Source organism: Hypanus sabinus, chromosome 8, assembly GCF_030144855.1.
Source record: "Hypanus sabinus isolate sHypSab1 chromosome 8, sHypSab1.hap1, whole genome shotgun sequence".
Classification (NCBI taxonomy): Eukaryota; Metazoa; Chordata; class Chondrichthyes; order Myliobatiformes; family Dasyatidae; genus Hypanus; species Hypanus sabinus.
This window is the reverse complement of record NC_082713.1, coordinates 160,470,326-160,497,889: the sequence shown is the minus strand read 5'-3', so window position 1 is coordinate 160,497,889 and position 27,564 is coordinate 160,470,326. Positions and strand designations below refer to the sequence as shown.

The window sequence follows — 27,564 nt, the reverse complement described above, 5'->3', positions numbered from 1 at the left end:
GGGCACAAAGGACCCGAGCTGGGCAACTCATACAAGCTCCAGGCAGACTCAATGCCAGTTTCAGTGAACCCTAGGGGAGACCTGTGTAGGGGAATGTAATGGGTGACAGATGACATATATTGTTCATAATAGGAACTGTTCTACAGAATTCACATGCACTGTTTTTGAGTTGATGTGTTCACTTTATGAGACGCTATATGATGTAATGGGGGACATCAAAAAATCAGATGAACTAAATAAGTATTGTGCATCAGTCTTCACTGTGGAAGACACTAGCAGTACGCTGGAAGTTCCAGGTGTCAGGCGCTGTGAAATGTGTGAAGTTACCATAACTAGAAAGTTCTTGGGAAACTAAAAGGTCTGAAGGTAGATAAGTCACCTGGACCAGAAGGTGTACACCCCAGAAGTGACTGAAGAAATTGTGGAGGTATTAGTAATGATCTTTCAAGAATCGTTAGATTCTGGAATGGTTCCAAAAGACTTGAAAATTGTAAATGTTATTCCACTCTTCAAGAAGAGGGAGAAGCAGAAGAAAGGCTATTTAGTCTGACCTCAATGGTTGGGAAGATTTTGGAGTCAATTATTAAAGAAGAGGTCTCAGGGTACTTGGAGGCTCATATTAAATTGGCTAAAGTCCACAAAGGAAAATCTTGCCTGAAAAATCTGTTGGAATTCTTTGACGTAACAAGCAGGATAAACAAAAGAGAATCAGTTGGATGAAGACCTTGTCAGAAAGCCTGTGACAAGGTGCCACACATGAGGCTGCTTCACAAGTGATGAGTCCAGTATTCCAGGAAAGATTCTGACATGGATAAAGCAGTGGCTGATTGGCAGGCGGCAAAGAGTGGGAATATCAGATAGCCTTTTCTAATTGGCTGCAGATGGCTAGTGGTATTCCAAAGGAGTCTATGTTGGGACTCATTCTTTTTACTTTGTATGTCAATGATTTGGATGCTGGAATTAATGGCTTAATTGCAAAGTTTGCAGATGATGTGAAGATAGTTGGATAAATGTGTGGCTGAGAAGCTGGTGCAGGGGGCATGACTTCAGGTTCTTGGATCATTGGGTTTCCTTCTGGGGGAGGTATGACCTGTACAAAAGGATGGGTTGCATCTGAACCCAAGGGGGACCAATATTCTCACAGGCAGGTTTATTAGAGCTGTTGGGGAGAGTTTAAACTAATTTGGCAGGGGGGTGGCAATAGGAGTGAAGGGACTCAGAATGGGATGGATGGTAAAAAAGCAAAAGTAGCTGTCAGGAAGGGCAGGCAGATGATAGGACAAAATTACAGCCAGCGGGGGGTGTATCAGTGCGTTAGAGATGCAGAATCAAAAAGGGTAGCAGATACAGTACTCCAAGTGTTAAATCTCAATGCATGGAGTTTAAAAAATGATCTTGTTGCACTTTTACAGATTGTTGGATATGATGTTGTGGCCATCACTGATTCGTGGCTGAAGGTTGGTTGTAGTTGGGAGCTGACTGTCCAAGATCACACATTGTATTGGAGGGATGGGAAGGCAGGCAAAGGTGGAAGACACCAGCAGAGTGCAAGGTATTGAAGGGTGTGAGGCAACAGAAGTGAGTGCAGTTACTATTTCAAGGGAGAAGGTGCTCAAAAATCAGAAAGACCAAAAGGTACATAAGTCACCCAAACCAGATGAACTGCACCTTAGCATTCTGAAAGAAGTAGTGGTAGAGGTTGTAGAAACACTAGTAATGATCTTTCAAGAATCACTGGACTGGCATGGTTCCAGAGGACTGGAAAATTACAAATGTCACTCCACTCTGTTGGAATTCTTTGAGAAGATTATATGTAGGATAGATAAAGGGGATGCAGTGGATGTTGTCTATTTGGATTTTCAGAAGGCCTTAGACAAGGTGCCACACATGAGTCTGCTTACCAAGTTAAGAGCCCATGATATTACAGAAAAGTTACTAGCATGATTGATTAGTAGGAGGCAGCGAGTGGGAATAAAGGATGCTTTTCTGGTTGGCTGCCAGTGACTAGTGGTGTTCTGCAAGGGTAGATATTTGGACTGCTTCTTTGTATGCTGTACATCAATGATTTAAATGATGGAATAGATAGCTTTGTTGCCAAGTTTGCAGATACGAAGACTGGTGGAGAGGCAGGTAGTGTTGAGGAAACAGGCAGGCTGCAGAAGTACTTAAACTGATTAGGAGAATGGGCAGGAAAGTAGCATATAAGATATCAATGTCAGAAAATGCATGGTCATGCACTTTGATAGATGAAATAAATTTTCTAAACAAGGAGAAAATCCAGAAATTTGAGATGCAAAGGGACTTGAGAGTTCTTGTGCAGAACACCCTAAAGGTCAATTTGCAGATTGAGTCAGTGGTGAGGAAGGCAAATGCAATGTTAGCAATCATTTCAAGAGCTCTAGAATATACGAGCAGGGATGTGATGCTAAGGTTTTATAAGGCACTGGAGAGGACTCACCTTGAGTATTGTGTGCAGTTTTCAGCTCCTTATCTAAGAAAAGGTGTACTGGCAATGGAGAGTGCTCAAAGGAGGTTTACAAGGATGATTCTGGGAATTAAAGGGTTATCTTATGGGGAACATTTGATAGCTCTGGGTGTGTACTCACTGGAATTTAGAAGGATGAGGGGGGGATCTCATTGAAATCATTTGAATGTTGAAAGGCCTAGACAGAGAAGATGTGGAAAGGATGTTTTCCATGGTGTGGGAGTCTAGGACAAGAGGGCACAGCCTCAGGATAGAAGGACATCCATTTAAAACAGAAATGTGGAGAAATTTCTTTAGCCAGATGGTGGTGAATTTGTGGAATTTGTTACCACAGGCAGCTGTGGAGGCCAGGTCACTGGGTGTATTTAAGGCAGAGGTTGATAGGCTCTTGATTGGCCATGGTATCAAAGGTTATGAGGAGAAGACTGGGGAGTGGGAGCTGAGTAAAGGGAGAAAAAAAAGGATCAGCCGTAAATGAATGGCAGAGCAGACTCAATGAGTGAAATGGCCGAATTCTGCTCCTATGTCTTATAGTCTGTGGTCTTATTTCTTCTGTTATGGGCTTCATTGTTCAGTAACAGAGGATTTTAATACTGATAATTTGAAGCAGTGATGAAGTAAGGATGGATTTACAACATTAAGTTGACTTGAATGGAATGGACTTACCACTTTCTGCAGTTACTACCTGACGAAAAGTACTAAAAGCTCCGATGCCTGCGCTGTTCTCAGCTGCAACCTAATAGGTGAAAAATGCAGATTTAATAAATTCTGTTTATTAATTTAATTAATTCAGTCTAAATCTCTGAATTGGCAGCACTTATGATGATAACAGAAGCAACTTCATGAAAATGTTATACTACGAAAAAGTTCATAATCTGAACCAGATATTGAAGGAAAAACACACATTGCAATTACAGCACCGCTCAAAGGATAATACATATGATTTTTACATTTTTTAGTTGGAGATGTTGCTACAAATTGGGTAACAAAATGTCAGATTTATTACTGGACCACATTTGTAAGTAAACTTTGTTATTTAACAAACAAAAAGAATACAGAAATAGATGGTGTCCATTCAGATACACTCACTTTGACAAGACATTTTCACTAAAGTGAGCATTGCTGTTTAGTGGCAGAAAAAAATGGCCTTATGCACACATAAATTGAACAAATCCAATGCAAAACAGTTGCACATTATTTATCACTGGACTTCATTCTAAAGCAAGCAACCAGAAAAACGGAACTCATAAAAATGATTTATATCGAAATAATGCATTTCCCTAAGGCAAGGTGAGTGGATCTGGTGATGCAGGAACTAGAAGAAACTGCAGCCAAGAATACTTCAATATATATCCTTTTAATAAAGCAATTTTTCAAGGTCAATCTGTTCTTGGTTCTTTATCTTTCTACATTTGACCAGGTAGTTTACCTTGTTCTAAATATCAATGGTAATTTTGATACTCAATGCATGATATATGTGTTCTACCAGCATCTTGTGTGTGTTATTGCATGATGTATACTGTTGTTCTAACTGCTTGTGGAACGTCCGTGACTTTAAATTCTTGCTTTGAAAGAATATGCAAACCATGCAAAAGATAAGTGAAATGAGCAAGTTAGAACTCTAGGTAAAATGTGATGTGACTGCTATTGTTTTATGTAATCTCCTGTGACACTCAAGGTAGTACAAGATCAACATAGTACAAACTGGGAGTGAACTGTGAACAATTTGCAAGACATTTAGATAAAGCTGCTCTGGAGAGCAACCATAGTTATCTCCATACTTAAAAGGAGAACAGTCACAAGGTAAAAAGGCACACTTCTATCTTTAGATACCGCAAGCTGTTAAAATCCCAGTGAAGAGCACTACTGGAACAGTCTGAACAACAACTACTGAAATAGTCACAAGGTAAAAACTCACACTTCCTATTTTTAGATACAGCACACTGGTAAAATCTCAGTGACGAACACCACTGCAACAGCCTGAATAATAGGCACTGAAATAGATACTGTGATTCATTAATCTGTGTATGTTCACGAATTTGGTGCTCAGCTGGTCACAAATATGGTCATTTACTATTGCTATATAAAGCCAACATAGTTCTGATGAAAGATCATAGTCCTGAAATGTTTATTCTTTTCCTCTCTCTGTATTGGCAGATCTTCTGAACATTTCCAGCATTTTCTGTCTATACACAAAATACAACTGACAATATACATATCTTGTATGCCCTTCAAGAAGAGAAACATGTCTTCTCCTCCTTGGTTATTGAAAAGGACTTTTACTACCTGGGCCATTGTAAGTGATCAAGTAGTGAACAATCTTTCAGTATATGTTATTCTTTCTGAAGATCACTTGCTCTTTATAACTTTACTGATTATCAATCACTCTTTAAATGGATTCTACTCCCCTCTAGCATAGTTCATGGAAGCTCAGCCCTTCTCTCCCCACTTAACTTCTACCTGACGTCTTCCTAAATTTTATTCCTTGTAAACTCAACTTTCCCTCTGGATGCTCCGTTTATATTTTACTCCACTCTCCTACCTTTGCTTCACATGTCAATCTTCATAATGTCCTATGTAACCTTTGTCATAGCCATAAAGTGATACAGCATGTATATAGACCCGTTTGTCCATCAAGTTCATGCCAATCAGGTGCCTACCCAGTAATCCCAGCTACCTGCATTTGGCTCATAAGCCCCAAAGCCTTGCCCTATGTGTACCTATCTGTCTTCTCAAGCAAACATTTCAGTTCCAGTTACTTCACCCAGCCTGTAATCTGTCTCCATTCTTTTCATCTCCTACTTGCTCCTCCAGATCATCTTGTCATTTTCACAAACTTTACACTAATACTTCCTTCACCAATTTTCCCTTTCTTTATTAGGGAATTCAGGGAGGAAACCCTTACCCAAATATTTGTGTGATTATACTCTTGCAAGTGTTATTTCTAATTAATACCATGTTTTGGCATTGAAGAAGCTCCAGCTCATCACATTTTTGGGAACCTGGTCATAATTAAAAGTTTCAGTGTTGGCGGATGAGAATGGAAAAAAGTTCAGCTGACTTACTCCAAGAAATAATACCTCTCATACTTAGGGATGCAACAGTATACAAGCCAATGTCCAATCACTCTGTTACCCCAATGGATTAGAAACATTGTGGTGAATTTCATTGCCATAGGTAATGCATTGTCTATGGTAAAGACAGATTGCAGATAAGATTTGCAATAACTCATTCGAGGCTACTTTTACAAAAATTAGCAAAAGAAAAGGTCTTACTCGAATCTTATAAGCAGCGCCTGGTTTTAGATTGTTGAGAAGAAACTCTGTGGTGTCTGCATGTGTTGAAACTTGAATGAAGTTGGCTTGCAGAACAGGACAAACCTCTTTGTACTCGAGCACATAGGATAAAATTCTTCCATTTGGACGGGAAGGAACATTCCATATCAGCATTATAGCAGTTGCACCAATGAGGCCGACTGCAAGACCATCAGGAGAGACTGCATCTGTTAAACAGAACATGTTTCTTATCAGACTGAGATACTTCATTACTATATTTTGTTGAATGATGAAGTATATAACATACTTTGTGAAAAAGAACAGTATAGCATTAAGGATGAATATGATATTAGATACAATTATTCCACATTTCTGGTGCATTCGCTCTTTCAAAGCATCCCAGTGGCAAGGCAACACATAAATTAAGCCAGCAGTCAGAAATTCTTGTGTTTTTAGACTATGACAGGTCCGTGCAGATGGAACCTTTTATATGGCAGTCACAAATAAATACATTGAGACAGCATTAATAAAACTTTAGACACAAGAGGTACTGCAGATGCTGTAAAAGTAGAGTGATACACACAATGTGCTGGAGAAGCTCAGCAGGTCAGGCAGCATCTATGGATGGGAATAAACAGTCAACGCTTCAAGCCAAGATAATTCACAAGGACAACAATAAAACTTTGTTCTTGCAGCTTATGATCCTTCTATGACTCCACAGTTCCCCTTACTGCATAAGGCAAGCTAAAGTAAGTCTGCTCTTAGTTACTAATGGTACTTGTGTTAGGTGAAGAAATCTTGTCTTTCCTGTCCTTCTCCACCTACTTGCAGGTTTGCCATTTTCTCCAATGCTTCTCTACTGTCATCATCTGGTTCCATTCTGATTTGTCCAATTACTTATCCTTCTGTATATGCATCATTTGGGACTGTCCCTCAAAAGTTCAGACTTGACCTCTTCCAACTATATATCTGTTGCACTGCTTCTGGAAAATCAATCAAATCCTTGACATCAGCTTCTGCATGTAAGGCCATAAGAAATAGTTGGCTCCTCAATCAATATCTCGGCACCACTTCCCTTCACTAATCTTACATTCCCAGATTCCCTTAATATCTAAAAATCTATTGATCTCTGTCTTGGACATAACACATCCTCCATCATTCTCTTCGACAGAGAATTCCAAAATTGCATTTCCCTGAGCAAAGCATTTCCCTGTCTTGAATGAACAGTTCCTTATTTGGATACTGAGACAGGACAAAGATCAATTCCTTATCTACCTGGTCAAGCTTCATAACCATTTTGAATATTTCAAGAGAACACCTTTCATTTCTCTAAATTCAGTGTTTGGTAATTAAATTCTCCTTCACCTCAGTAACCTTTCACTTAACTCCTACACACTTTTGAAATAGTGAGAATACTTGCCCAGTGTCTATTATTGGAAAGGTAGGCAAATTTACAAATTAGATATTGATCCCTGTCACAAAGTCTGCTTTCTTTCTGCTGTCTTTATCCTTCTACCAAGAAGGTCTCCAGGAGAATGCCTGCTTGTCGTGATGAATGAAGGTCTCCAAATCACCAGCTTCAGAGTCTTTTCATCCAGTGACTCAGATCACACTCACAACATCTTCCAGTCAAGGTGGCGTTGAGCCAAGACCCCGGTTGAGATCATGCCTCAGACTTAGATGTTACTTAGGTTTGTAGGGATGGTTTAGGGGGCAGAGAGGGAGGGGTGATGCACCATCAATAACTCTCTCTGAGACGTGGTCGAGATATCGGCTTTTACTGACTGGAAGAAAGAACAAGCAGTAGTTGACCACCATACTACATCCTGGAGACTGAGGGCTGGGCTCAGGCCTCAATCGCCTTTATACAGGGGTCTGTGGGAGGAGCCACGGTCAGTGGGTGGGGCCACAGGAGCAGTCAGCAGGGGGGCGTGTCCAGACAGGTATATGTAGTTCACCACAAAGGGGTTAGGGGATTGGTTAGGAATTAGGGGCAGAGACTTGTTAGAGGTCAGGCCAGAGTCGAGGCTTCCACTCTGCAATCCACTGTTCCCTCTAAACTGTGCAGGTGTGAGGCCACACAGTAACTAAGATACTCCCAGGCACACAGCCTTTGTTGCGGCTTAGATGGAATATAGACAGATGAGATACAGTTTATGAAACATGGAAAGTTTTCTCTGGGTGTACTGTATTTCATTTAATAAATGAAATCAGAAGTAAGTGATTTTTAGCATTTTAAATATTCATAGCATGCATATTACAAAAATATACATTTAAAGTGCCGCCCAGTTTTCAGGCCACATAAAAATTTTCTGCTCAGAGCAGAACATCTGTAAAAAAAAATTAGTTTGAGCCTTGCTGTGTTCTGCTTTCGAAGTCCAGCAGTGTATACAGGTGATGAAGGACATCCGCAGTTTAGGCCTCTGCTTTGCACACAGGTGACAAAGGGCATCTGTTCACAGTATGTTTCAATGTACATGTAATAAATAAATTAAATCTGAACCTGTATTTCTGAATGACCGTGTACAACTGATTCCTTTGCAATTTGTTCTGTTGAAAACTTTAAACCGTGGAACTAAGAAAATGCCTTTTCAACACCCTGCTACTTTTAATCAGCGGAAGCTGCACATCGCTGTCACCTTTGGAACCCCACAGAATCTTGTGTTGTGATATTTGGCCTTCATTTTTATTCATAAAATGAAAAATAGATACATTGCTACTTCAAAATGTATGCTACTGCTTGAGGAGTTGTTACATGAATTAGGGGGAAAAATCTGCTGTCTCCTTTGGGAAATTAGACTGGGCATTTCCTATGATAATTCACTCAAACACTGGTGTTTCTTACCTATCATATTTCAAGCATCTAATGACATCAGCAAAGAGTGTTACTTATGACCTTTGTTTTTGGGGCTCAATGCGGCAGTGAGTCATGCTTGAACATTATATTCATATGTACATATCCTACCACCCACGTCCCTAACAAAGTTAACTTTAATGTTTTTAAAATGCAACACTAGAAGTCCTGAGGACAGATGAAGGCATCCACACATTTATTCTTATGGTTTATGTGAACTCAAAGTGTTGTGCTTCTTTTGGTCACCCTTGCCATAACCAGAGTCTCCATATATCATAGGGAACTCCAGAACAATGTTAACTTCCTCACCCACTTTTTCCTCCCTCTGATAAACTTGCCACTGTTCCCCTGCCTGAGACCTGTACTCCCTCATCTCCTTTGCAGTCCGTGGATAGACTGAGTTCCAGATTTGATCCACTTCCCATAAGTTCATTAATAATACTGCTTCTGCCCAATTCATCATGTACATCTTCTTAAAGGGATAAATTCATGACAGTGATTTTTTTTAAAGACAAGTGGCCCAATATCACAAAATTTGGGGTATCTATTTTGGAATTGGTTCCATTAATCTGAAAATCAGATTAAATTAGAAGTTCTAAGCTCATTCCCACCCCACAATGCATTGTGCATTCCCAAGGTTACAATAAGTACAAATAATTGCAGACAATATTTAGAAGTAACATACAAACATAGCCAGAAGCTTTCAACAATAACCCTCCTGCCTTAGTTAACCATTAGTTTGCACAAAACTTTCCAAGTAACTAATAGAACCATAGAACACTACAGCACAGTACAGGCCCTTCAGCCTTCCATGTTGTGCCCACCCATATAATCCTTAAAAGAAAGTACTAAACCCACCCTATCCCATAACCCTCCATTTTTCTTTCATCCATGTGCCTGTCCAAGAGGTTCTTAAATACCCCTAATGTTTTAGCCTCCATCACCATTGCTGGCAAGTCATTCCAGGCACTCACAACCCTTTGTGTAAAAAACTTACCCCTGATGTCTCCCCTAAACTTCCCTCCCTTAATTTTGTACATATGCCCTCTGGGGTTTGTTATTGGCACCCTGGGAAACAGGTACTGACTATCCACCCTATCTATGTCTCTCATAGTCTTGTAGACCTCCATCAAGTCCACTCTCATTCTTCTACACTCCAATTCTTTTATCTTTTGTTAGACTTCAATCAGTTGAATTGATGGGACCTTAAAAGTATTTGTGAATTGGTCTCACTGCAAAAGAACCAGAAAATATCACATTAACTTGTATGGGTCTGAGTGAGTGTTTAATACTTTACTAAGCTATAATTACTGCTTAGAAAAAGTATCAAGTTATTAATTCCTTATGTGTACCGCATATATTTTAAAACAATAAAATTATATTACATGTTCGAGATAATTCAAGATCTTTAAGTTGCTACCTAAAGCTATTTACAGTACATGTTCCAACATCTAATGCATTTTCTTAGGCAGTTCCTCGTTTGACAATGACTTCTTCCTATTCTATGTCTCTTGGTTCTGAGGTGGTTGATGATGCTAATATGGAATGCACAGACTCTGTCACAGATGCAGCAGAAGATGCTGTTCAGTCAAGATAGTGGGGAGTGGGTGATACTGTGTTGCTACTGTCATTTAAACTGGCCTTCTGGATGGCCCCAACGAGTGGACTTGAGGTTCTCGTTGCCATCCTGAATTTGGAATGGTTATGGGAAAGGGATTCTTATCAGTTGGTTTAAATGTTATTCTTTCACAAGAAACTTTGAAAATATTCTTGAATTGGCTCCTCTGTCCACCTGATAATCTCTTGTCCTGATGGAGCTTGGAATAGAGTGTTTGGTTTAGGAGACTGATGTCAGGAATGTTAGCAATACAGCCTCTCAGGGTTAAATGAGTATAATTAGGATCCCATTGCAGGGGTTGTGATGTGGGAGAGGATGCTGTGTAGGTTTGCATATCCCGCCAATGTATTTGGAGGATTTTGAAGAAATAACATTGATTCTGCCTCTCCGTTGTTCTGGGGTGCCTGCAGCAGGTAGTCCATGTCTCAAAATCAGAAAGACAGGCAGGATCATTGTCGCTTGGTAAACTGTGAGCTTTGAGTTGTGTTTAACATCTCGACTTCCAAACACTCTTTTCTTCAGATGGCTTTAGGTTACACAGGGATAAATCAGAAACAGAAAATCAGGTTTAATATTACTGGTATATGTTGTGAAATTTGTTGTTAAGTGGTAGCAGTACAATGCATACAAATAATTTAAAAACTATAAATTACGGTAAGAAATATATATGGCAGCATCCATCACCATAGATCTTCACCACCCAGGCTGTGCCCTTTTACACTGCTGACATCAGATAGAAGGTACAACAGACCCAGGACTCACACCACCAGGCTCAAGAACAGTTACTACCCCTCAATTATCAGGCTCTTGAACAAAGGGCATAAATACACTCATTTTCCCATCCATTGAGATATTACACAACCAATTATCTCACTTTAAGAACTCTTTAACTTGTTATAATCATGTTGTCATTATTTATTGCTGTTTATATATATTTGCATTTGCACAGTTTGTTGTCTGGCTGGACTCTGGTTGATCTTTCACTGATCCTGTTATAGCTACTATTCTATAGATTTGCTGAGTATGCTCACGGGAAAAAGAATCTCAGGGTTGTATATGGTGACATATATATGTACAGTGCTTTGATAATAATATTTATTTTGAACATTACCTTGAGCTTTGATATATATATCTGATGACTAACAACACACACAAAATGCTGGTGGAACACATCAGGCCAGGCAGCATCTATAAGGAGAAGCACTGTCGACGTTTCGCGCTGAGACCCTTCGTCAGGAATAACTGAAAGGAGAGATACTAAGAGATTTTAAAGTATTGGGGGGGAGGGGGAAATGTGTAATGATAGGAGAAGACCGGAGGGATGTGATGAAGCTAAGAGCTGGAAAGGTGATTGGCGAAAGTGATACAGAGCTGGAGAAGGGAAAGGATCATAGGACGGGAGGCCTCGGGAGAAAGAAAGGGAGAGGGGGAGCACCAAAGGGAGATGGAGAACAGGCAGAGAGAGAGAAAAAAAAACAACTGAATACATCAGGGATAGGGTAAGCCTGCTGTATTCCACCAGCATTTTGTGTGCATTGTTTGAATTTCCAGCATCTGCAGATTTCCTCGTGTTTGCTATCTGATGAATGGTAGGGTGAGTCACAATAGTGTTCTGACCAAGGAACGAACTGGAAGCCGCTAACATCAACAACCCGAAACTACTAACAATACATGAGGATTGACCAACCTCGAGCGACTGTACACCCTCTGGAATAAAGGAGGACGGGGACTTGGAAGTGTCAAGGCCACAGTCCTGGAAGAAATGTGAAACATTGATGAGTTTGTCAGGAAGATGGGCCCTAAGGATAACCCGCAAGGAGAATACCTCAGACAGCAGGCAGGGGACATGGAAATGGAAGCAGAGCCAGAGGACCAGAGGCCATGGCGGGACAAACCACTGCATAGATGTAGCATCACCAGATATCAGAGGAGGCTGACATAAGGAAGTCCTACCAATGGCTGGAAATGACAGGGCAGAGGGACGGCACAAAGGCACTACTCCTGACTGCAGAAGAACAGGCGCTGAGCACAACAGCAATAGAAACAGGGGTCTATCACACCAGACAAGACCCAAGATGCAGACTGTGCAAGAATCCGTTGAAAGCCTCCAGCACATACCAGCAGGGTGCAAGATGTGGGCAGGAACAGCATACTCTGAATGGCACAACCAAGTTGCAGGAATTGTGTAATGAACATCTGCGCTGAATGTGGATTGGACATTCCCAGGTCCAAATGGGAAACACCTTAGAAGGTACTGGAGACTGACAGAGCTAAGATCCTGTGGGACTTCCAAATACAGACTGATGAGCAAGTACCGGCTAACCAAACAGACTTAGTAATACCATACAAGGAACAGATGAAAGCAATAGTAATAGATGTGGCAATCCTGAATGACAGTAACATCAGGAAGAAGGAATATGAGAAGCTGAAGAAATACCAGGACTTGAAAAAGCAGGTAGAAAGGATGTGGAAGGTTAAAGCCAGAGTAATTCCGGTGGTGAGAGGAGCACTTGGGATTGTGACACCTGGATTGGGAGAGAGGCTCCACAATCCTGGGAACAACATCTAAGATCTTGGTCTAGTCTTTATCACAAGACTGTAAGATATAGGGGCAGACTGTGGAAGACTCTAGCTGTATGCCAGAAGTCCATGAGTGTTAGGGAGCAGGAATGAGTGCCACTGCTATTACAAAGGAAAAAGTTCTAGGTAAACTGGAAGGTCATAAGATGTATAAGTCATCTGGACCAGATGGACTACAACTCAGAGTCCTGAAAGAGATTGCTGAAGAGATAATGGATGCATTGGTCATGATCTTTCAAGATTCATTTGACTCTAGCATAGTCCCTGGAAAATTGCAAATGTCACTCCAGTTTTTAAGAAGGGAGGAAGACAAAGGAGAGGAAACTATAGGCCAGTTAGCCTAACTTCAGTGGTTGGGAAAGTGTTGGAGTCCATTAGTAAGGATGAGGTTTCGGGGTACTTGGAGGCCAATGATAAAATAAGTCAAAGTCAGCATGGATTCTGTAAAGGGAAATCTTTCCTGATGAATGTGGTAGAATTCTTTGAGGAAGTAACAAGCAGGGTGGACAAAGGAGAGGTAGTAGATGTCATTTACTTAGATTTTCAGAAGGCAGTTGATAAGGTGCCTCACATGAGGCGACTTAACAAGATAAAATCCTGTGGTGTTACATGAAATATACTGGCATAGTTAAGAGGAATTCCTGCCTGGCAGGCAGGAGGCAGTGAGTGGGAATAAAAGGGGACTTTTCTGGTTGGCTGCTAGTAACTAATGGTGCTCCACAGGGATCAGCACTGGATTTGCTACTTTTCACATTGTTTGTCAGTGATTTAGATAGTGGAATTGGTGGCTTTTTGGCAAAGCTTGCAGGTGATATGAAGATAGCTGGAGGGGTAGGTGGTGGTGAGGAAGCAATGTGATTGCAGCAAGATTTAGGCAAATTGGAAAGATGAGCAAGAAAGTGGCAGGTGGAATGCAGTGTCAGGAAATACATGATAATGCATTTTGGTAAAAGGAACAATAGTGCAGACTATTATCTAAATGAGGAGAAAATTCAAACATCAGGGGTACAATGGGACATAGGAGTCCTCGTGCAAGACTCCCAGAAGGTTAATTTACAGGTTGAGTCTGTGGTAAAGAAGGCAAATGCAATGTTGGCATTTATTTCAAGAGGAATAGAAACACTGAAGCTTTGTAAGACACTAATCAGGCCACACTTAGAGTTTTGTCAACAGTTTTGGGCCCCATATCTCCGAAGGGATGTATTGCCATTGGAGAGAGTCCAGAGGAGGTTCATAAGGATGATTCCAGGAATGAAGGGGTTAACCGATGAGGAGCATTTGGCCGCTTTGGGCCTGTACTCACTGGAATTTAGAAGAATGTCGGGGAGATCTCATTGAAACTTACCGTATGTTGAAAGATCTAGATAAGGTGGACGTGGAGAGGATATTCCCTCTGGTGGAGGTATCCAGAACTAGAGCACACAGCCTCAAAATTGAGGGGCGACCTTTTAGAACAGAAGTAAAGAGGATTTTTTGTTTTTTCAGTCAGAATGGTGAATCTATGGAATACTCTACACAGATTGTGGTGGAGGCCAAGTCCATGGGTATATTTGAAGCAAAAGTTGATAGATTTCTGATTGGTCGGGGTATCAAGGGATACGGTGAGAGAGCAGGTGTATGGGGTTGAATGGGATCTGGGATCAGCCATGATGAAATGGCAGAGCAGACTTGATGGACTGAATGGCCTAATTCTGCTCCTATGTCTTATCATCTTATGGTCTAAGAATGCACCACTAGGAACAACAAGGATACTGTGCTGAACCCTCAAACTCCCAGCCCTCTGGTAGAGAATTTGAGATTGAGGGTTTAGTACACAAACACACCGCCCATAAATAGTGCAAAAAGAGACATAAAAATAGTGAGGAAATGTACTGTACCCAGCTTCATATCTGCTGAGAAATCTAATGATCTGATGGCAGAGGGGAAGAAGCTGTTCCTAAGACATTGAGAGCGTGTGTCTTCAGACTCCTGCACCTCCTCCCTGATGGTAGCAATGAGAAGAGGGCATGTCCAGGGTGATGTGGGTTCTTAATGATGGATGCCACCTTTTCTGAGGCATCGTCTCTTGAAGATGTCCTTGATGATGGGGAGGACAGTGCCCATGATAGAACTGGCTGAGTTTCCAGCTTTCTACAGGTGTTTCCAATACTGTGCAGTAGCTCTTTGATACCAGATGGTGATGTAACCAGTCAGAAAGTTCTCTACAGTAATGTGTATAATTTGTGAGTGTCTTTAATGACATACCATATCTCCTCAAACTCCAAATGAAATATAGTCACTGTCTTTTCAATTCTTCGGAATTGCATCAATATATTGGGACCAGGATAGCTCTTCACAGATGTCAATGTTCAGGAACTTGAAACTACTCTACTTTCCACTGCTGGTCCCTTGATGACCTGATGTGTGCTCCTTCAACTTCTTTTTCCTGAACATCACAATCAATTCCTTGATCTTACTGACGTCGAGTGCAAGGTTGTTGTTGCAACACCACTCAACCAGATGATATATCTCACTCCTGTATGCCTCCTCGTCCTCATCTGAAATTCTGCCAACAACAGTTGGGTCATCGGCAAATTTATAGATGGCATTTGAGCTATCTATCCACGCGGTTGTGGGTGTAGAGAGAGTAAAGCAGTGGGCAAAGCACATATCCTTGAGGTGGGCCAAAGCTGATTGTCAGTGAGAAGGAGATGTTATTTCTAATCCACACTAGCAGTGGTTTCCCGATGAGGAAGTCAAGAACAGAGTTGCAGAGGTACAGAGCTTGGACTTTGGAGCTTATTAATTAGTACTGAGAGTATGATGGTGTTGAGCATTGAGCTGTAGTCAATAAACAGCATCCGGACATAAATATTACTATTGTCCAGGTGATCAAGGCCAAATGGAGAGCCAATGTGATTGCATCTACAGTGGACCTATTATGGCAATAGGCAAATTTCAGTAGATCCAGGTACTTGCTTAAGGTGGAGTTAATTCTGCCCAGGACCAACCTCTCCAAGCACTTCATCATAGTAGACACGAGTGCCACTGGCTGATTTTCATCGAGACAGCTCACTCTTCTATTCTTGGACACTGGTCAGATAATTGCCCTTTTGAAGCAGGTGGGAACCTCCAACTACAGCAGGAGAGACTGGAAATACGGTTGAACATCTCAGCCAAGCGGTTGGCACAGGTATTCAGTGAATCCCTCACACTGCAACAATGGTAAATTCATCGTTTATATCTGCCTTTATTGAGAGGCAGTTTCTGAGAAACGGAAAGTGGTCCAGGTCTCACCACAGGTCATTATTGTTGAGGGTGTTATGGTTCAGATGTCACATTGACCTTTGTTTGTCTCATTCAGTAAATAAATCAGCAGAGGTTTGTTCAACCTTCAAGTACAAGAATACCTACTCAGACCACTACTTAATTGTGTGATGCCTGTGCCCAAGTTGGACCTCACCTTCACAGTACAATTTTGCAAAAGTCAGGTCCTGCATGGAGTTTGACATCAAAACACATGTCCAGTGGCCTCCATGCACATATTCCCAACATTATGGGAGGGCCAGCAAAAAGTATTTGGCTCCTTAAGGTTGTTATAGCTGGGGGAAGCAGTAGTGATAAGCTTCCACTACCTATTAAATGCTCACAGTGATGTTTACCTCCGATAACCTCTGACGACTAAGTCCAGCTCCTCGCTTTCACATTTGGCCTAGCTACTAAGACCACCAGAACCATTTCTACCGACAGTAAAAGGCACACAGGCACTTTGCTGGCGCCTTCAAACTAGTTGCTTTGGGCAGATGGGGCTCATAAGCCATGATTGGCAGCTTATCTAGGAGAAGGAAAACTCTGATCTCAAGCCTCCGCTGCCCAGGTGTTACACCCACTCATGGGGAGGCTTCAGGAGTAAACCCCGAGGGAAAATTCTGGAGTTGGAGTCCCTAAGGCAGTCCTACATTGAGTTCAATGCAGAGTGGCAACTCCTGTGATGCTTCTGGTGCCAAACTGTATCAGTCTCTGCCATATCTTTGCATTCACCAGATGTGTGAGAGGGGGAGCCTGCTACATCAGCAACAGCTTGCTCTCCATATTGAACTGCCCTGGCTTTGCAAATTTAGACAACTAGGAACCAACATCCAAGATCAACCCTGACCAAAAGAGACTTCAGAGCATCTAACATAAGGAAATAAGCCACTGGCAACCAGGTACCTGCTTGAACTTTGCAATTAGGTTTCTGCAAACTTCTATCATGGAACATCAAGAACCCTTCTGCTATGTAACAGAATATCTGGCTCACTACCTTTCACAAGCAGAACATATTAAAACTGCTTTAAAACCAATTGCTCTCCAGACGTTACTATCTCTTCTATAAGCTGAATTCACGTAAATACTCAAAATACTTACAAAGCTGTTGTTTCTTAAATCTTTGCAAAACATACTTTTAGCTTCACTTAAAATCAGCTGAAGGATGTACCGTTTGGCCCAAGTTATTGAACATCACAAGTTCACTTACAAGTTTCATTTGTCGTAAACGATCTGCTGACAGACTTGCTGAATGATGAAGAGACCGAGGAGACCGTGGCAGTGTACTTTATACCTGGGGTAGCATCAAAAACATCAGCCTAGAATGAATGATACAAAAACAAAATATGAGATACAATTGATACGAAATTCCAATAAATACTCGTTCTTACTAAGCTTATATTGGTAACCATTTCTAACTAATTTCCTAAGATCAATTTTAATTCATTCACTTGCAACTGCTTTCTCCTTAGGGTTGTTCTCAGTTTCAGTAGACAGTTGACCAACTTATGTATAGTACAAATAAATCACTAACTATGAAACAGTTATGATTTTACAGAAAAAGTACCTTTGTCTTTGCAGATCCAAATATGAATGCAGTGAAAGATAAAATGAGCAGTTTCGTCATTATTGCATTTTACATTTCACCTCAGTCGGACAAATTTGGCTGTGCTCTGTTGACCGGGTTGTGATACTAGTCATGTCATTAAATATTTAAGGAACTTGCTAGCCAGGTACGTAATTGATCTCATTGTGCTGAATATCACCATACCACTGTGTTACACTATTCATGACTAGCTGGATATTTAGAATGAAGTAAATCTTGGACATTATCCTACACACTTTCCCAAAATTGGCAAAACTACGTGAAGCAAAAATAATCTTATTTTCAGTAGACCTGGTGCAGTTCTACCTCGAAACATGGATATAAACACAGCTATGGAAGAATTTTAAGAAGCACTAATTATGATAGGCATCATGAAAGTTATACCTTGAAGCTGCCGTTCCCCAGGTTTGTGATATTAACAAACCCTTGGTCTGGAATGAGTTCCACTTTGTAATTACCATTATTTCCAATAGGTGCTCTCCAGCGTAAAGTAAATCCTCTGGCAAAAATATTTGAAACTTCCAACATTTGAGGTTTTTCAGGTTCTTGAAATAAATGGAAATTTTTATCATAAGCTTCAATGAAAATTAAGCAATTGTACTATAGTGGAAAAATATTAATCAATTTATTGCACTGTTGCTCAGTCGAGATTAATTGGACTCATTAGATAAAGCAGTGTTAGATGGCTGATGAAAATCAGACCACAATATGATCCAGGGCCTGCACTTGTGCCAAGTTAAGACTATCCTCAGGGTGGAACAGCAACATCTTATATTCTATCTGGGTAGTCTCCAACCTGGAGGCATGAATATCGATTTCTCCATCCAGTAAACAAATTCCACCCCCGTCTACTCCCCACTCTGACCTTTTGCCTCTTCTCACCTGCCTATTACTTTCCCCTGGGTCTCCTCCTTCTTCCTTTTCTCCTATTGTCCACTGTCCTCCCCTATCAGATTCCTTCTTTGCAGCCCTTGACTTTTCCCTCCTTCCTGGCTTCACCTTTCACCTTCCAGCTAACCTCCTTACCCTCCCGGGGTAAGGATTTATTCTGGCAACTTCTCCCTTCCTTCTCAGTCCTGAAGAAGGGTCTCAGCCTAAAACATTGACTGTTTATTCATTTCCATAGACGCTGCCTGACCTGTAGAGTTCCTCCAGCGTTTTGTATGTGTTGCTCAACATATTTTAACTCCCATTTTAAAGTCATAAAATGTCATAGAGTAATACAACCTGGGAATTGGGCCCTTGGCCCAATTCATATATACGTGCTGACCAAGACAATACATTTGGCCAGTAACTCTATGAGTGTTTTCTATCCATCTACCGTACCTATTTAAAAGTATTTTAAACATTGTAACTGTACCCATTTCTAGAGCTTCCTCTTGCATCTCATTCCATATACCCTCCACGCTGTATGAAAAAGTTTCTTCTCAGTTATCTATTAAATCACCTTATATCACCCTTTCACCTTATATCAGTGTTCTCTGAGTTTAAACTTCCCTACCCTGTGACTGATCATCTACCAGGTCTATGCACCTTATGATTTTTTAATGCCACTATAAGGTCACCACCTTCTTTGCTCAAAGGGAAATAAATACCCCAGCCTATCTAGCCTCTCCATTCCCAGTAACATCGTCCTGAATCTTTTCTGCACACCTACTGGCTTAAGACATTCTTTCCATAGCTAGGCAACCAGATGTGTGCACAGTACTCCAAGTGTGGTCTCACCAATGACTTGTATAGTTACATGTTAACATCTCGCCTCCTGTATTTTGTGCCTGACTGAGGTAGGCAAGGATGTCATCTCCCTATTCACCAACCTCAGGGCAAGCACATTGACTTTTTTTTTATAGATAATTGAAAATGATTTTAGAAAATGATTTTTTAGGATTTTTCATTAAATGTCCCAGGAAGAGAGGATAATAATGAGGATAAGATACAAAATATATGGCAAAAAATGATACCAAGGAGGAACAAGCGCAAAGTTAGATCATAGAATTGAAAACTATATTCAGAATCAAATTGAAAATTGTCAGCTAGAAACTGAACACATTAATGTCAATTGTTTAACCATTGTGAGCACAATCAACTATTATCGATTATTTTCCTGAGAATCGTTCTATTTGCATAATTCAACAAAGTGCACACTTTTTTTTAGTTGCCTCAAATTGAAAATAACTCTGGCATGGAAGGTCCCAAGCCCAGCTGTGAGAGGAGGAGGGCTGGTCATGGGACCAGTAACCCCATCTTGTAAAAACACGGTGCTACAGAAATGCCAACAGAAACTCCAAAGGCTTTATCCCTGGGAGAGGAAGGATAAGCCAAGAAGATGGGCTATACCTGGAGACAACTTGGTAGACTGGCCCAGATCAAAGGACTCAGGCAAGCTACTGCCAGTGGAGTGTGCCCCAGTGGGGATGATGGGGCTTAAGTAAATAACTAACAGCAAGTTGAAAGGCACTACAGGGAATATTGCGGCAGTGTTAAAGTGTTAAAGGTCTCTAATGACAAAGACTTCTGCACAGACCATTCGTTTTGCATTTCCATTGGAATGCAACGTAGCTGGTGTATCTATCGGCATGCAGACCACCACAAGGAGCTGAAGGAGGAGAATGGGGAGGGAGACATGATGTCTCAGCATGAAAACGCATCCACCCTTGATATTCTGGCAACGGTTCCCTTACCTGAACAAGGAAAGGTATATGATTTTAATCTGTTTTCATAAATAGGTCTTCACAAAACTGCGGAAAAAAAACTGCCCTTCATCACTGATCACTTTGCTGGCTTTGTGCTAAGATGATCCAAGCAAGTGAAAATGTCAACGTTTATAAATTGTGTGCAAATAGAAAATCAAATAAATCATCCTGGAGGAATTCTTTGTCTTTCATAACACTTTGCCTACCCAAGAGGTCCGATATATCTTAACTCTGTGGCTGCACCTGGTCCTCCAAAATTACTTTGAAAGAATCTCATTGGTTGTAAATTGATTTAGAATATCAGGTGTGAAAATTTTGCTTTTTGCACGATGGTCTTCTCTTGAATCAAGTTTTAATTTTAGTAGAAATTCTTTACAAAGTTTCTGGAGCTTCTCTAAACTTTAAAGACAGGCATGAAAAAAAAATCTAACAGAAACACCATCATTGAAAACTGATTTGAGGAAAGAGGAGATTAAAAAAAACATTCCAGGCTCTTACTTGTTTTTAACCTCTTCTCAATCACTTCACTCACATCCATGCCTTTAACCGTTTTTATTTGGAAAACATATTCTACTCCTGGAATTAAATCTTTGATCCTGAAATTATTGCCACGTAAAGTTGTTCTATACGTTGTTTCATTGGTCCCTGGAATATTATACCATAACTGTGTAGAAAAATAAAAGTACAATTTTGTCAGCAATACTTAGTTTTAGCTGCTGTATGCCATTGGTAATTTTGCCTTATTTATGAACATGCTAGGTGTAATCTGTCAATTGAAAGTAGACAGTACAGTGGATTTTGATTAACTGGGCCATTGGTTAATTGAAAAAGCTGCTTAGTTGGGACAAAAACTAATCAAGAAAATAGATGTGATCCATTCATTTATTTACCACTTAACTGGGAGAGCAGACTGTTGCTGAACAGTTTCTAACTAGCGTTAGCATCATGCACCTGTGCAGCCATTAGACAATACTTAGATCGAACATTTTTAAATAACATCAGTTGCATATGTTTCAGTTCAAAATGCAAAGATTTCTGTCACTGATAGTTGACAAGAAATTAGCAGTAAGACAATTCAGAAATGTTCTGCTCACTGCAATTTCAAGCTTTCAAGCTTGGAGATGCCAGAAATGGCCATGAGTGAAAATGAAATGATTTCATTACTTCAGCAAGTTAGGAACTAAGAAGAACTTGAAGGTAATGATAATCATCTTGAATGTTACAATGAAAATGAGGATTTAGAAGATGCAATCATTAAAAGTGTAGTATGAAGGCAGTCCATTATACTCATTAGGTGAATGTGGTGATTCTGTTCATTTACAGTCAATCAAACAGGATGAATTCTGCCGTCAATAACTATTAGAACCAATAAACAGTGTTATAGTACTGTAGTAGCATTAGTAGTGTTCTAATTTGTTTTGTATTGCATTTAAATACATAATTTGTTACTCAGTTAAATGGTCATTTGTATTTTTATACCTTTTTGACAATTTCCATGACACCTCAGCTGATCGGGCCAGCTGTTTAATTGGGCCAAAAGGTACAGGTCCCATTTAACTGGAATACACTGTATTTCTAAAAAAGTAAATATGTTAACTTTCCTGCTTCATTAAAAATCTATCATGTAAATACTTAGCATACAGCCTGAAATCATGATATTAATTGCATAGTGCTAACAAATTTATTTACCCCATAGGCAAAAAATCAAAAATAGAGATATTGGAGACTCAATGCTTTCTTTTTTTCTTGCTGTGAAGTCTTCTAAGCCACTCTCCAGCTGATGGCACATAAATATCCTATTCACATCAGGTTATGAAAAGATTCAACGGTTCATTTATATACAATATACAACTCTGAGATTCGTCTTCTCCATATAGCCATGAAACAAAGGAAACCACGGATGTTGTTCAAAGAGAAACCTCAAACCCCTCCCACCCCCCCACACAAATAAAAGCAAATCTCACGAACAGCAACATGATCATCAACCTCCCCACCCCATGGCAAAAAACAAATCGCACCAAATGGCAACACGAACATCAAACCCCAATTGATGATAATCAATTGCTGTTATGATAAATTACCAGATTAAGAGATTCAGTTATGAAACAAAATCTGATTAGAGCAAGATAAAACCAAAATGAAAATAATTTGTGAACAGTTTATAAATATAATGATGAATTAAATTTGACTGGAGACATAGCCACAATTATTCAATTTAGATTTTACTCTTCAAATTCATCTGCGAAGCACCTGTTCAATTATTATGACACATTCCAAAATGACTAAAGAAACATATTGTTCGATAATTAATTTTGAATGATAAGGAACTCAATCTAGCTAGTGTTAGACCACATTGTTAGATGAGCCACATAATGACGCTTGTTCATTAAATATTAAAATATAGCTTCATTTCCACTGAAGATCATTTGCTTCTCAATGAGTCAAGCAACATTAAATTTCCAGAATCAAACATAAAAATTAGAGCCCTACTTAGTAAACAGCTGTCCTCTTAAGTAGTTAATTAAGTAGAAATTACAGAAATTGCCAGGACTGGGAATAAAGGGAGCCTTTTCTGGCTGGTTGTCGGTGACTAGAGGTTACGTTATATGGCAACGATTTGGATGATGGAATTGATTTGCTTTGTTGTAAAATTTGTAGACAATATGAAGATAGGTGGAGGGGCAGGTAGGTTTGAGGAAGTAGAGAGGCTACAGTAAAGGCGGAGCAAATGGCCTAATTCGGTTCCTATGTTTTATCGTCTTATGGTCTAAATTAAAATCAAAGCTTCATTTACCTCAAAATGATCAAAATCACCTCTTGGAGGCTTCCAAAATAAGTATGCAGAATTTTCATCCTGTACAACAAACTGCAGGTCCATAGGAGGCTCAGGAACTAGGAAATACATACAAAACCTTACAGGATAATATACAAATATTGTCTGTGTAAATATTTGCCTATAAGAAAGTTCAAGTAAGCACTAGAAACACAAATCAAATATTTAATTGCTTGGCACCCATTACTCATTACAGATCCAGGGTCTTCTTTGAAATCAGCACTGAGCTAGATCATAACCCATTGCTTGTTTTGCACCCTGCTCATGGCTACACACCATTTGTGCCAAACAGCTCTCAATGACTTTAGCCACAATGCAAGTAAAGTGGGAGTGGATTACAACCAGGCATCTGGATGGCACCCAACCATCCTGATGGGTCAATGACCATTTCCCCCAACAAAGGCCTATTTCACTATTTTTAATATATCCTGAAGTTAAAATGAACTTAGACGCTTAAAAAAAAACAAAAAATAAATTTATCTAACTATATTAAGCCGCTGTTAATTAACTTGAAAATAGTGAAAAAAATCTAAAACCTAGTTAAACATTAATGAAGTCATGTGATCTCATTCAGATGAATGGGACGGTTTAAGATGTGGCAGATATGGCTGGGATAAACCTAGGGGCCAGGTACAAAGTATTGTTGGTCCCTGAGCAATGCTCAAATCCCATTTTTTTTTTACATTTTTAGGTGATTTCTTTCTTCTTTCACTCTTTGCTGCTGGGAATGCTGTAAAAACATCGGTACTGAATTCATTTCAATGAACATCCTGATTTTCCTGCTTTCTTATTCTGTTGTTGCCGGATACCTGTGGTCTCCACCCCAAATATATGACCATGTGATTAGTGGTAAAGGCTCAACCCCAAAAAAATCAAGCAATTTTTTGAACTCCTCCTCCATAATTTAATTCTGACAAAACCTAGTCTGTCTTTCTAAATCACAGTCTGGATTGTTTCTGAGAATAAATCCACCATCGATGTTAGATGGATTGGCCTGTTATTATCCATCTAGCCCTTCCTCTCCTTTACAATAATGATCAACCATCTAGGCCTCTTACACCAATGTTTCAGCCTGACAGGTGGAGGTAGAACAGAAAACCCAATCTGCAGAGATTAGGTTGATACAGAGCAGCATAGCGGTTAGCATAATGCTTTACAGTACCAGCAACCTGGGTACAATTCCCACCCCATGACCGTGTGGGTTTCCTTCAGGTGCTCCAGTTCTCTGCCACAGTCTAAAGACATAATGGCTAGTAGGTTAACTGGTCATTGTAGATTGTCCCATGATTAAGCTAGGATGAAATTGGGAATCGCTGGCTGGCAAGGCCTGAAGAACCGGAACAGCCTATTCTACACAATATCTCAACAAACAAATAAATAAACAAACAAACAAATCCTGCACATTATTCTGACTTTGGAAATGGGAGGATTAACCAAGTCATAACCTTAGTTAATAACTTTGGCTCTTCAGAAAATTAAAGGCAGTAAAATTACAGTTTAAGAAGTTCAGACGTTTCCTTTGGGATTTAACATTCAGCATTTGATCATATAACTCTTATGTTTAAAACAGCTCAGTGTAAAGTTCTAACAATACAGACTAATTATTAAGTATTTTTACTTTTGAAACTGAAACTCACCTGTTGTTATACTAATTGTTATGGGATGGCTCTTCTTTGTTACACTTGTTGTCTCAATAGTTATGGAGTAGGTGGTACCCGGCATTAGCTTGTCAAAGTGGTATGTTCTGTACAACATACAAAATAAAGTTGTTACATTATTTTAGTTATATCCTCATGGAAAAGTCTTGTTGCATTAGATAACTTACTCATTTTGCTGCTTGTGCTCTACTTTTATTTGACAAACAGATCAGTATCAGTAAAGATAATTAGACAAAGTAATTTTGTCATACTGATTTGCTCTTACATGGTATCATATATATCATGAAGATGCAGAGAGTTTAAGATCTTATTATTCTTCTAGTGTGTATATTAAATACACAAAATACTCCATTCATGACCAATGAATTAATTTTGAGTGCAATCACAGGTATAAAATGTACAGTATTTATTACCAAGTTTTCTAATAATGCCAAGTTACTTCATAAATATTACTTTACAATTTACTGTACAAATTACTTTACAAATATTGTTTAAAAGCAAAGAGCTAAATTTGATGGATAAATAACATTAATAAATTCAAATGCTGGCCAAAACTTTGGACAAGAGAGTGTAGGCATATATCTGAGATCATCTGCTTTTCATCCTAAGAAAGATAAAGTATCTTCTAAACCATAGGAATGGAAAGTGGCATCCTGTCTCAAGGGGCTGGAAGTTAAGGTACAGTTATATCAATTTTGCCTGAAGCCCTTTTGGAATACTGCAATCAGTTCTGTGCACTCTTCATCAAAAGGGATTTACTAACTTTGGAGGAGGGGCAAAATTGAAACATCAGCATCATACTGGTTCAGAGAGTTAAGTTATTAGCTTATACTATTGTCTTATACTTGATTATAAGAGATTACCAGATGATCTATTAAGCTATTTCAGATATTTAAAATACCTCATAGCATAAACAGGTAAAAACTGTTTCTAAAAGGCTCTAATCTTCATATCAGCACTAAGTCATTGGGGGCAGAATTAAAATCCTAGATTAAGTAAAAAATATTTACAGAAGTCTAAGAAGGAGGGTGGTTTGGCTTTGCCAAATCTGAGATTTTACTATTGGGCAGTTAATATTCGATATTTAATATTTTGGACACAAGAATCGATTATAGTATCTTGCCCACAATGGGTAAATTTGGAATGTAAACCTGTACAAGACTTCTCATTGTTTTCTATTTTAGGATCTTCACTTCTGTTTGCTTTATCTAAATTGAATAAACAAATAACCAATCCTATAGTTAAACATACATTACGAAGATGGTTTCAATTTCGTAAATTCTTTGGCTTCAATAAGTTTACCTTATCAAGCCCTATTATATCTAACTTGTTTTTCAGCCCTCTTTTATAGATCCCTGCTTTGTATTACGGAAAACAAAAGGTATAACATGTTTTTGTGATCTTTTTTTAGACAATAGTTTTATGTCCTTTGGACAGCTAACTGATAAATATAATTTGCCTAAAATTCATTTTTTCAGATACTTGCAAGTTAGAAATTTCTTGAGTAACATGTTACAGTTTTTTCCGAAATTATGTCCAATGGACATTATGGAAAAAATTTTAGCTCTGAATCTTTGCCAGAAGGGTTTAGTAGCCATCATTTATAATATGATCATGAAAATATAGCCAGACGTATCAGGAAAAATTAAGAAGGAATGGGAAAAAGAACTTCATTATCTTATACCCACTGAGCAGTGGGAGAAAATTTTACAATTAGTCAATTCTTCTTCTATTTGTGTTAAACATGCCTTAATACGATTGAAGGTTGTACATAGGGCTCATATGTCTAAGGATAAACTTGCTCGATTTTATTCTTATGTTCATCCAACCTGTGACAGATATCATTCTGAAGTTGCTTCATTGACCCGCATGTTTTGGTCTTGCCCCTGCTTGCAAAATTATTAGAAAGATGTTTTCCGTATTATTTCAAAAGTTCTGAATATTAAAATGCAACCGCATCCTATTACTGCAATTTTTGGCTTACCAACGGTGGATAATAGTTGTTTATCCCCCTCAGCTTGGCGGATGATTGCATTTGTTACATTAATGGCTAGAAGATCTATCTTATTGAATTGGAAAGAAATTAATCCTCCAACCATATTTCAGTGGTTTTCTCAAACTATTTCTTATTTGAGTTTAGAAAAAATTAGAAGTGTTGTTTTTGACCCTTCAATTAAATTTAAAGAAACTTGGAGACCATTTATTCAACATTTTCTGCTAAACTGACTTTTCCTAAACCTTACTTTTATTATCCTTAATTATTTGGATGGAGGTACGGAGTTATTGACGCTGCTGTGCATATTTGACATAATGCAATGGTCCATGTTGGTTAGGTTTTTTTTTGGAGGGGTTTTTTTTCTTATTTACTTTTTTCGTAATCACTATGAGTTTGACAGGTAATTATAAATCGATTATCATCTATTTGTATTTATACTTTAACCTATTAATTATGTATTCTCAAACTCTCTGTCTCTATGTTTCTCTTATGTTTGTTTAAAATTAATGAAAAGATATAAAAAGAAAGAAAAAGAAAAGTCATTGCAGGACAATATCAGGAAGTACATCTGCACACAGGAAGTGGTGGAAGTCAACTTCCATCCCGATATGTAAATTGAGGATAGGTCAATTGAAGGTTTTGAAACTAAAATTGATGGTTGTTTGTCAGCAAAATTATTAC

At 39.2% G+C, this 27,564-nt stretch overlaps 1 protein-coding gene across 5 annotated transcripts in view; it reads right to left on the bottom strand.

Moving 5' to 3' along the window:
• ptprq (protein tyrosine phosphatase receptor type Q) overlaps positions 1-27,564 on the bottom strand; it is a 171,284-nt gene that overhangs the window by 113,979 nt on the left and 29,741 nt on the right. For all 5 annotated transcript variants that reach the window (XM_059978394.1, XM_059978390.1, XM_059978391.1 and 2 more), the window contains exons 15-21: positions 24,867-24,973; positions 23,191-23,288; positions 20,895-21,060; positions 18,088-18,248; positions 17,308-17,416; positions 5,761-5,987; positions 3,152-3,221 (exon numbers count right to left, since the gene is read on the bottom strand). In XM_059978394.1, the coding sequence (XP_059834377.1) occupies positions 3,152-3,221; positions 5,761-5,987; positions 17,308-17,416; positions 18,088-18,248; positions 20,895-21,060; positions 23,191-23,288; positions 24,867-24,973 (938 nt within the window). The remainder of the gene's footprint in view (positions 1-3,151; positions 3,222-5,760; positions 5,988-17,307; positions 17,417-18,087; positions 18,249-20,894; positions 21,061-23,190; positions 23,289-24,866; positions 24,974-27,564) is intronic.